The 11,097-nt window shown below is 44.2% G+C and overlaps 1 protein-coding gene across 1 annotated transcript in view; it reads right to left on the reverse strand.

The window, feature by feature from the left end:
- Positions 1–6,898: 6,898 nt before the first annotated feature.
- The window catches only part of tnfaip8l3 (tumor necrosis factor, alpha-induced protein 8-like 3), a 42,232-nt gene continuing 38,033 nt past the window's right edge, over positions 6,899–11,097 (reverse strand). The window contains exon 2 of the mRNA XM_083653308.1: positions 6,899–8,895. Within this exon, the coding sequence (XP_083509434.1) occupies positions 8,330–8,895 (566 nt within the window). The 3' untranslated portion in view covers positions 6,899–8,329. The remainder of the gene's footprint in view (positions 8,896–11,097) is intronic.

The raw sequence follows: 11,097 nt of genomic DNA on the forward strand, positions 1-11,097 counted from the left end.
CACCCATGAGACACTTGAAGGCGTCTCCATAGCTTAGTCCCACCCGTGATGATGGCATTTTAGCCTGACGGTGGTGTCTGGAACACCGTAGTGAGGGTCTTAAGTTTCATTCTTACTCTTGTCTTTTGACATTTGAATGATACTGTCACTGATTCTCCTACAGTCTGTAGTCCTCTTCTGACTCTCGATCATGGTTACACTACGCCTGTTTGTACATGGTATCTTATACCAACATTGATTTATATATGCAAAGAACAACCATAACATTTATCATGCTTTATAGTCTTAAGTTGTTTTCACATTTGTGTTTTGTATACAATTAGCTCTTCAGAGAAGTTCTATTTGACCTTTGGCCATGTCACAGCTGTAACCCATCCTGCATGATTACATCATGTGACTTTGATGTATGCATTTAAGATGGCGTCTCGCAGTCCTACGCCAGTCTGATGAAGAGCTTTATTTTTTCATCATTTTATAATAGCCCAATAATAAGCCCTTTCAGGGTTGCCTGTCTCTCTCTCCACCTGCACATTATTTTCTTACCACTTTCTGTTTTTATTTTATTATTTTATTATTTTATTATTTTATTTTGCTCCATTGAACTGTATAGGCATAGCTGCTGCTGGAGTGGTTATTCAGCCTTTGACCAATAGGTGTGTGATTATGGTCTGGTGGATTTGAAATGCCAGCTTGACTGGAAGCTCCAAATAATGAAGGTGGGGTAAAGTCTATAATGGCTGGGGTGGGCGGTGTGGGGTGGGTGTTCTGTGTGTGTGTGTGTGTGTGTGTGTGTGTGTGTAGGGGGAGGGGGGGGGGGGGTACTACTAATCTGACCTCATGGCTGACATCGTGACAACACTCCAGTGTGACACCACACTAAGAAAAACAGCGGTCCCCCTGAGGGTAGACATATGTGTCCTGTTTACCCCGAAAGACATTCACAGAGACTTGCTGACCTCAGATACCAAAGCAACCAAACAAAAGAGCATCTCTGGTAAACAAGCGGCTTGGCTTTCTAACTTCATGCTTACTGGGATGGGATGTAGGCCTATACACATCCTGTAAATATTACTCCACCTCTTTTTCTCAGACTGTTAGATGTTTTAATCTCTCACATAATTATACTTCTACATTGACTTGAACTGAATAACACTATAGGACGATTCAGCGTGACGTCACTTGCCACCCAGAAATGCGGAACCCCGTGGCAGTTGACATGAGTTGTGCCAAACAAACGTTAATATCTCAAAAACGATACATCACATCGCTTATATTTTGACATTCTGAGTGAGAGCAGAATTAGCTAGCTCAAGAGTTTGATGTGTAATATATGCACGTCGTGTTAAAGTTGTGTGAACTGTCGCAGTTTTTAAATTGTAAACACGGTCAGCAGGTGAAAGTCAGACGCTCAAACTCAGGCTCCATAGGGTTCCATTGCCGTTGCCACCCAGTGACGCGGTTTGTTTACCAAAATGCTGCTCGGCTGATCCCTCGTATTGGAAAATGTGGTACAACGTGCTTTTAGTAATTATTTGACCATAATAATTTATATTACAGTTTAGTTTAGTCTATGTAAGTTGTTGTTTAGTTGTTTTTTTTAAAGCTTTCACATCCAGCTCACTATTTTGCCAGCTTATGATTGTATATTGTATTTCATCATATTGTCATAATCATTGAAGTTCAAGTGTCTAATTTTAGACTCGGCTATGTGAAATCAAGGTTGTTGATGAGCATCATTTTCATCAACAAAATATTCTTGCTTTTGGGTTTGTACCTGATCAGGTCTCACACCCGTCTGTGAATACAGTGCCACCCTGTGTTTACTGCATGTATTGTATTGCATGTCTTGTCCCTCACCAAAAATCACACATAAATGTGGAGTGCGCAGCAATAATCACAACTAAAATAATTGGGTTTGTATTCATCTGTATTTCTATATTTCCATCTATAGTCTATATTTTTGTCACTTCCAAATTCCATCAGAAGCTCATGTTAGAATTTTATTTAGAAGGGTCTGTGAGTTCTGACTGAATTGTTATGAATATGTTGTTTATAATATCATAATTGTGAATTTAATGGTTTACTTTAAAACATGGCAACCATTTCTGAATGGTGATTATCTACATTTGACTGATATGGCTTATCGACAAATGCCAATATCACTTATAATCATGGTTGGGCAAAATTTGAGTAAGACAGACGCAGGGACATTACAATCAATCCGGAATAGAGGGGCTTGGTGGCGCAGTGGTAAGCGCTGTCGCCTCACACCTAGAAGGTCCTGGGTTCGATTCCCACCTGGGACGCTGTGAGCGCTGAAGGAGTGCGTGCCCGTCCGCATGTCCTCGAGTGCCCACCGCCCGGGTGGCGGTGGTCGTCAAAAGGGCCTTCCTGTGTGGAGTTTGTATGTTCTCCCCGTGCCCCCCTGGGGGTTTCCTTCACATACGAACCCCTCACCAAAAACATGCAATATCCTGGTCGCTGAAGTGGTGCCTCCTCTGGTCGTTCGAGGCGCCTGTTCGGAGGGAGGGGAACTGGTTGGAATAACGTGAACCTCCCACGTGCTATGTCCTACCGGTGAAGCTTCCCCTGTCAGGTGAAAAGAAGCAGCTGGCTAACTGCCCATGTCTCGGAGGAAGCATGGAGCCAGTTTCGGCTCTCCCCAGATCGGCAGAGGGTGGAGCAGCAACCAGGATAAATACATTAAATTAGCACTGGGGGGGATAAAAATGGGATAAAAAAATCTGGAAAAAAATATATATAATACAATCAATCCGGAATCAATCAGGTTGTGTGTGTGTGTGTGAGAGAGAGAGAGTGTGTGTGTGTGTGTGTGTGTGTGTGTGTGTGTGTGTGTGTGTGTGTGTGTGTGTGTGTGTGTGTGTGTGTGTGTGTGTGTGTGTGTGTGTGTGTGTGTGTGTGTGTGTGTGTGTGTGTGTGTGTGTGTGTGTGTGGTGTGGGGGGCACTGTTGACAGGATGTTTATTTCTCTTTTGCTATGGTTTGCATGTTGCTTTTGTGATCCTGTTCCATTTGGGAACATCTCCGCAGCAGATCGTGTCTTTAGAGAGCGAGGCAGAGCTGGAGGCTCCATCATGAATTCTCTGTTGATTTCAGAGCCAAGGGGAGGAAGTGTTAGAGACGACTTCACACACGCCAGCTCTGACCTGACCATTCATGTCAGAGGAAATTCAGAGAGAAAAAGCTTTTGATATGTCGTCTATTTACAGCCCTTTCAAACCTTCTACAAGGGACACTCCATTTGTGTGGCGTTTTCCATGACGTCCTGCGGTTATGTGGGACAGATAAGCCTTTGTCTGGGCAGCCAGTGTCATATTTTCATTCAGATTGCTATCTCTGCTCACCAGCCCTTTGTGAATAGCTCCTTTTAGAGTGGCCTCTCCGCTTTTCTTTCTCATTTGAACAACATAAAATAACTTTGCCATTTGCCACAGCAGTTTCTGTTCTCAGCCCTGTTCTGATCTGTCTTCCAAAATACGTCCAAGCAGCAGCGTTTCATTTAGGAGCCACTAGAGGGCTACAGATTCCACTGTAGAACAAGGTGTAGAGATGAAACTTCAATGATCTTGTGAATCGTTTGCAAGCAAAGTGGGTAACAACGATAAGCTCTAAGCTAACACACTGCTAATTCTGGTTTATTTTTACATTACCTTTTTGCATGAAAAGAACCCTAAAGTCAAGGACGAAAAGAACTTCAAATAGAACGTCAAGTGATTTAAACTCCTTTTCATCTCTTCTGTAATCATTATCTAAAACTTCCCTGATGTCAATTTTGGGATTCATTTGCAGGGATGGGGGGGGAAGAACCAGGAAGTGACAGTCAGCACAGTGAGGCAGGAGTGACTTTCTTGTTGCTTAAAGACTCTTTGATAGGACCCATGCTGTCATGTGATGAAACCTGTGAATCCCTAATGATGTTTTCTCCAGCAGCTGGGTCAGTGTGGCACTGTGATGTCATGATGCTCTGTGTGATGTCATGATGCTGTCGACTCGCTCTTCCCTCTCTGTGGGTTCATTAAACCAGGAGTCTGGATTTCTATAGCACCGCATTTACACCTGGTTTTTAAATGTGACCTGTATCCGGATAGGTTATCTGGATAATGGTCTAAAAACCAGGTGTAAATTAGGGTGTAAAAGATCTGAACACAATGTGAGCCAGGCTACCTCCAGATGTGGTCAGGAAGTTCTGATCACATCCTGATCACGATGCATTTACACCTTCTTGCATTAGCATGCATTTTTCCTTAGATAACATCCAGATAACTTCTCCAGATACAGGTGACATTTAAAAACCAGGTGTAAACGGGGCGTTAGTGACATGTGTGTCCGTCCATCCTTCCGTTTTACCTGAGATTTAGCAGCGCGCGAGCGCACACACACACACACACACACACACACACACACACACACACACACACACACACACACACACACACACACACACACACACACACACGTGTTAATTTTGTCTGCAATTTTTTTATTTAGTCTTAAGTCCCGTGTTAAATGTCCTTGTTAGTCTTTATCATATTTAGTCAACCTCATCCTGTTTTTATTTAGTCAAGTTTTAGTCGACTAAAAGTTTGAGCATTTTAGTCTCATCTCAGTCAATGAAACTAAAAGTCTGAACATTTTAGTCTCATCTCAGTCAATGAAACTAAAAGTCTGAACATTTTAGTCTCGTCTTAGTCTTGGGGAACAAGGTAGTCGACTAACATTTTTCGTCATAGTTTTCGTCGACGAAATTAACACTAACACACACACACACACACACACACACACACCTCACTCTCTCATCCAGAAAGCACGAGGTCTCCCCCGTTCAGGGCAACGATCCATTAGTCTGGTGGAGATAGTGGCCAACAGCAAGACAGGACAGAAACTAATCAAATAACACTTAGCTTAACGACATACATGATTGACTTGATGTGTGTGTGTACATCTGTCAGCCAGCTCACAGAGTGGCTGTGCAAATGGCTGCTCAGTAGATGGGTGGTCTGTCTGAGTGAAGTGTTTATCCAACGAGACAGAGACGTTAAACTGGACTGCCTGTAGCGTGAGTCACATCAAGCATCCAGGAAGATGTTTTCCTGGACAGGGGACGAGGGGAGCAGAACGGACCACAGGACATCTAATGGACCACAAATGCCAAACCCCACTGATCTTCTTGCTCATTTGAAGGATGCATGCTGGGAAACGTATGCTCGATGTGCATGATGTGTGTCACATGGGCAGGAGACTAGCAGCGCACCATTTGTGGCTTATTTTCCCCCATGTGGTTTCTGCCATGATGGCTGTTTCCCCTCAAAAACGATGCAACAGTGTCTTTAATTATTACAACATTCTAGATGAATCTGAGAGCCAGGCTATGCTAGGAGTACTTCTATAGCTCAAAGTTGATATACGAGGGATCAGCCGAGCAGCTTTTTGCTAAACAAACCCCGTCACTGGGTGGCAACGGCAATGGAACCCTATGGAGCCTGAGTTTGAGCGTCTGACTCTAGCCGGCTGACCGTGTTTTACATTTTAAAAACGGCAACAGTTCACACAGCTTTAACACGACATGCATATATTACACATCAAACTCTTGAGCTAATTCTGCTCTCACTCAGAATGTCAAAATATAAAGCGATGTGATGTATACTTTTTGAGATATTAAAGTCGAACTGAACTCGTTCGTCGCGTGCGTCAGAGTCCGTTTCAGACTGAAAACATAACTTGTCTGAGATGACAGGTTGAGAGGCGGGTCATAGTAGCTTGTCGATGATTTTATTTGACAATTCTGGGGACTGGATCGGGCTTTGGCCAATCCTGGCGTGTTCCGCCTCCAAATCGAGTGGGATTCAGCGTGTTGTGTTGTGGCGCTCTCCTCGGGAAGAGCCTGGTGACGCGAGGTTAGTGGCTGAGTGGAGCTCAGCGAGCCGCAGGCAGCCAGCTGCCTTCGTGTTGCCGAGCGGAGAGTGCAGCCCGTCGGCCTAGAATCTCCGAAGTGCGACCCCTGACAACCAGGCTCTCTGAGGCACGCGCCACTATCGCTATTGCAGTAAATAATATTCCTGAAATGCGAGTTTTAACGAGCCAGTTACATTTCTTTGCATTCTTAGACATTACCGTTTGATTTAGTTTGCATAATTGGCCAAGTTAGTAATTAGTTTATCGGCTAGAAATTCTGCCAGATGACAGGCACTAGGCGCCATTTTCCCCTTCATTTGGAATAGAAAATGATCCTGAAATGAAGATTTGATTGACAGCTGCCATGTCGTGATATGATTGGTTGAAATGGGGTAGAAATTTGATAGTACTAGGTGACGTCAGCACCTTTTGATGTGAAAAAGTGTGAAAAACAAAGGAATTAGATTTTTGTGATTTTTTTTGACATACATTATTAAATAGGTGCACTGAATACCCAGGTGTTTGAACTAAAAGAAAAGAAAAGTCATTTTTGGGTTCAGCTCGACTTTAACGTTTGTTTGGCACAACTCATACTAGTTAACTGCCGCCGGGTTCCGCATTTTTGGGTGGCAGTGACGTCACGCTGAGTCGTCCTATATATGATTAGTTCAGATCTGACCAGGAGGAAAGGCAGTTAACAGTAACAGGAAAAGGCAGGACAATTGCTCCCCTTCGCATTTCCACCCAAAACACAACATCTAAGTTGACAGAAAAGTGTAATGATGGCTGCCAACAGGAAGGGAGCAGCTCGTCCTTCCTGAAGTCCTCCTCCATGTTGGATCTTTTACCACCAAAAGAATCGCCAAAGAAATACTGACATCTGTTTACAAGGAATCTTTAATAAAAGACACGTGTTACATCCTTGTAGAGAAGATAGACACATACATAATATACACACACACACACACACACACATGCGCGCACGCACACACACACTGTGTCAGAGTTGGTCTTATGTACAAACAGATCATTTATTCGGATCCCATACAAACACATGTGCATGCACGCACACACACACACGCACAGAGAGAGAGAGAGAGAGAGAGAGAGAGAGAGAGACACACACACACACACACACACACACACACACACTCACACACACACACACACACACACACACACACACACACACACACACACACACACACACTGCCAAGCCCTTCATGGCCAATCCAGAGGACACACAGTTTATGCAGGATGTTTTATTGCAGCTGTAATTCAAAGGAGCTGCCGTAATAAATGTAAAATATTTCTAGGATCACGCTGGTTCGTCTTGTGGTGACAGAAATGTCCCTGCTCTGGCTTTAAGGAGCCATACTAAACCATACTTCATGTGCTCTGGCTTTAAGGAGCCATACTAAACCATACTTCATGTGCTCTGGCTTTAAGGAGCCATACTAAACCATACTTCATCTGCTCTGGCTTTAAGGAGCCATACTAAACCATACTTCATCTGCTCTGGCTTTAAGGAGCCATACTAAACCATACTTCATGTGCTCTGGCTTTAAGGAGCCATACTAAACCATACTTCATCTGCTCTGGCTTTAAGGAGCCATACTAAACCATACTTCATCTGCTCTGGCTTTAAGGAGCCATACTAAACCATACTTCATCTGTGGCGCGGTGCAAAAGGTATAACATTGAGAGTTATTTGGAACCCACAACACCCACACAGAAAGAGTGTCGTCATGAAGGCATACAGCAGTGCGCAAAAGACCATACATACATTTATACATTTGGCAGGAAATCGTGAGTGTAGACTTTGATTGGTTTGGTCTGCTCATAAACGCTGTATTTTGCAATGACATTATTATAACGCTCACTTTAGGCAAAAAAAAAAGAAAAAAAAAGGAGAGAAGTACATTACAGCATGTTCATGTCATTCATCCCTTAAGCTTCATGCTCTGACAATATTGAAATAACTGAAACTGCAAATGACAGAAATTGGGTTTGCAGATTGAGAAAAAACACTACTGATTATCGTCCATGTCTAAATATCCCTTTGCTTTTTGGCTATCGGTGCGGTATACATTTAGTACACAAAGGGAAAGGCTTGGGATGCTATGATGCATCATGATATGATATGAGTCAGCTGTGCAGCAATGATCCACTGAGTGGGAAGAGAGTCTCAAATCCCCCAGAGGCATCGTGCAACCGGCTCCACGCAAATGGATGCAGACGAAATATTAAAACGGTGCAAAAAGTCAGGAAAGGATGCGAGTGGCGGCGGTGTGGTGAGCAACGTCGTGGATGAAAAAGAAAAAAACACAAGGTGGCAGCAGAGAGCAACGAGGGTCATGTGACTAGGGGAAGCCGCAAAGCTAGAGGTGAAAGAGGTTGCGGCGTTGCGCGTGCGGCTAAAGCGTCCCCTCGTCCAGCAGTTTGTTGACGCCTTGGCAGATCTTCCTCAGAGACAGTCTGTACTCGTCTCCGTCCCCGTACAGCTCGGCCAGGAAGTCGCCGTGGGCGAAGTGGTTGAAGACGTGGTCGATGCGGCCGTGCGAGCGCGCCGTCAGGTGCTGCTCCACCAGGCCGTGGAGCAGGTCCCTGCACTCCAGCAGCAGCTCCGACAGGATGTTCCTGTCGAAGGTGTACTCCACCTCGTGGAAGCTGACCGCCGTCATGGCCGCCTGGTTCATCTTCTTCTTGAAGCGCTCCACCGTGTCCAGCTCGTCGGCGCTGAACTGGTGGTTGCGGTAGAGGATGCCGATCTTCAGGGCGATCTTGATGACGTCCTTGACGATCTTGTGCGCCTCCTTCTTGCTCTTGGTGAACTCGCGGCTGGCTTTGTAGAGCTCGTCCAGGATCTCGCTGCTGGTGTCGTCCGTCAGCATGTTGGCCACCACCATGGTCGCCATCTTGCTCAGGATCTTCTTCTGGGCCTGCAGGGCCAGGGAGCGCGAGTTGAAGCTCTCCTGGCCTGCTGTGAGAGAGAGAGAGAGGGAGGGAGAGAGGGAGGGAGAAGGGGTTAAGGTTAGTCAAGATTCCTGCAGTAACAGCTTGTCATGTAGTGATACTTGAATATTGTCATGTAGGCCCAAATATTATAATTTTTAATATGCTAAAGTTGCACTGCATCCTAACTCATGAAGTGAATAGCAACAGAGAAGAGTGGCCCATTCCCCCGCTGTTAGACTGACCTTATTTGTCCAAGTCAAATTCTGGTGTCTGGTATGTATACAACACTGGCTGGAAAACGTCTCCACACACAGCAAGTGGCGGATCAAAGCTCAAATATAAACTATAAACTTTCTACTCAACTGCAGTGAGCAACAGGTCCAAACATGAGATGTTTGACCTCTCTTGTTCCTTTGGCATCTTTTGCTATAACTAGAGATGTAACCATAACAGTTTCAGTTTGAATGATAACCGTGATAAAATTCCTTAAGATAACCGTACCGTTTCAAATGGTCATTATCATTAAAACCGTGGTACCGTGATTACCGTGTTACCGTGATTACAGTGCTTTGAAAAACATGGTAAATAAATACTGTCCATCATCAACCAAAGTTGGCAACCGTCTCCCAGATGCAAACGTGCAGCCTTGGAGAAATGATTTCAGTGAGTGTATCGATCCTTTTTGGGTCAGAGTTTTCAATATAAAACTTTCAGCGCATTTTAACAAACCGTGATAATACTGATAACCGTGATAATTTTGGTCACCATCATCGTGATTATGAAATTCGTTTCATCTCTAAACTGAACACCTACAGATGGAATCTTCTACATATAAGTGATACTGAATGATAAAGCTCAATCTATGTATAACAGTTTTAGAATATAACTTTTCACATCATACTGTCTTGATGATATCTCATAAAGATTACAACTATAACACTACTATACCAGTCCAATCAAACACATTACAACTCATGACATGTGTCCTTGTATAGAACTCTGCAAATGAAAATGTCGGGGGGGGGGGGGGATTTTGTAGTTATATAAATGAATAGATGAAGGAGAGATGAAAGAAAGGATCATGTCTGCACACTTATTCCACTGTCACGCTACAACAATTTAATAAAGACGACGTGGGAAGATTGGTAGCACTCCTCTGTGTTGTATAAATAGTGAGCTACAGTGTTTTTGAGATGATGCAGTTTGTGTTTCTGCACCATAGCTACATCAAAATCACATACACAGAAGTGAAGTTGATTTAAAGATCTTATCTGCCAACAAGCTTTATATGCGGCTGCAGCCAAGTACGTTACATGTTGCCTCCGAGGTGGTTTCACTGTGCAATTCGTTCCCTCTCATCTCTTGACTGTCTGCAGCTGCTTATAGCGTTCGAGTGTCACGTGACCGTTGAACCGAGGCGAACGTCTTCTGAAGTATAAATGCAACACCATGAGCGACCCTTTTTCGTCTGCGACCATGTGCTGAGCGACACTTTCTAATAAGTATAAATGAAGCTTGAGTCCTCACATGCCATAAGAAGCATCCTTGTGTCATCACCCAGTAGCAAGCCTATACCCTCACCTACAACAGACAAGACCACAACTAACATACCAGTCACCAACATCTCACCCATCATCTCCACACTCAACGACATCAATCTGAACGACACAAACTCTAACAACCATAAACAATGCAAAGCTAATGGTATATAAACAGGGAGTGCTGCCCCCTGCTGTCCAGATCAGTCCACACCACACATAAGCCACTTCTTAACATGCAGTGGAATCCGTATTATAACCCGCTCCTAGCCGGTTGCCCTGCATGTTAAACAACAATTAGCCGGCCTACGCGCACTCCCGCGAGTCCGTATCATATTCATCTCGGTCCCCTGTATAGGATCCACATTATAGCGAAAGCGGCTGCTGTTTAACTCTGGCAGCTCATGATCCAGATCATCTACTGTTATGTGTGAGTGGGCGCGTGGTGGCACTTTACAAACCATTAATGTCCCATCATTATTTTCATGAATGGACGTAGCGTTAGTTACGTGGCTGGATTATTTGGAAGAATTAGGTGAATAAACAACTAAAAGTTGAATCCCCCATCTGCCAGTTTAAAAATGCAACAAGGGAGATGATAAGCCTACTAGAGTTGCGCGATCTTGACCTCAGTCAGATCGTCAATCGCCACCCTTTGACATCACCAATACATGATGTCATCGCGCAAG

The sequence above is a fragment of the Poromitra crassiceps genome (genome assembly GCF_964638095.1).
Source record: "Poromitra crassiceps genome assembly, chromosome: 16".
NCBI classification, from domain to species: domain Eukaryota; kingdom Metazoa; phylum Chordata; class Actinopteri; order Beryciformes; family Melamphaidae; genus Poromitra; species Poromitra crassiceps.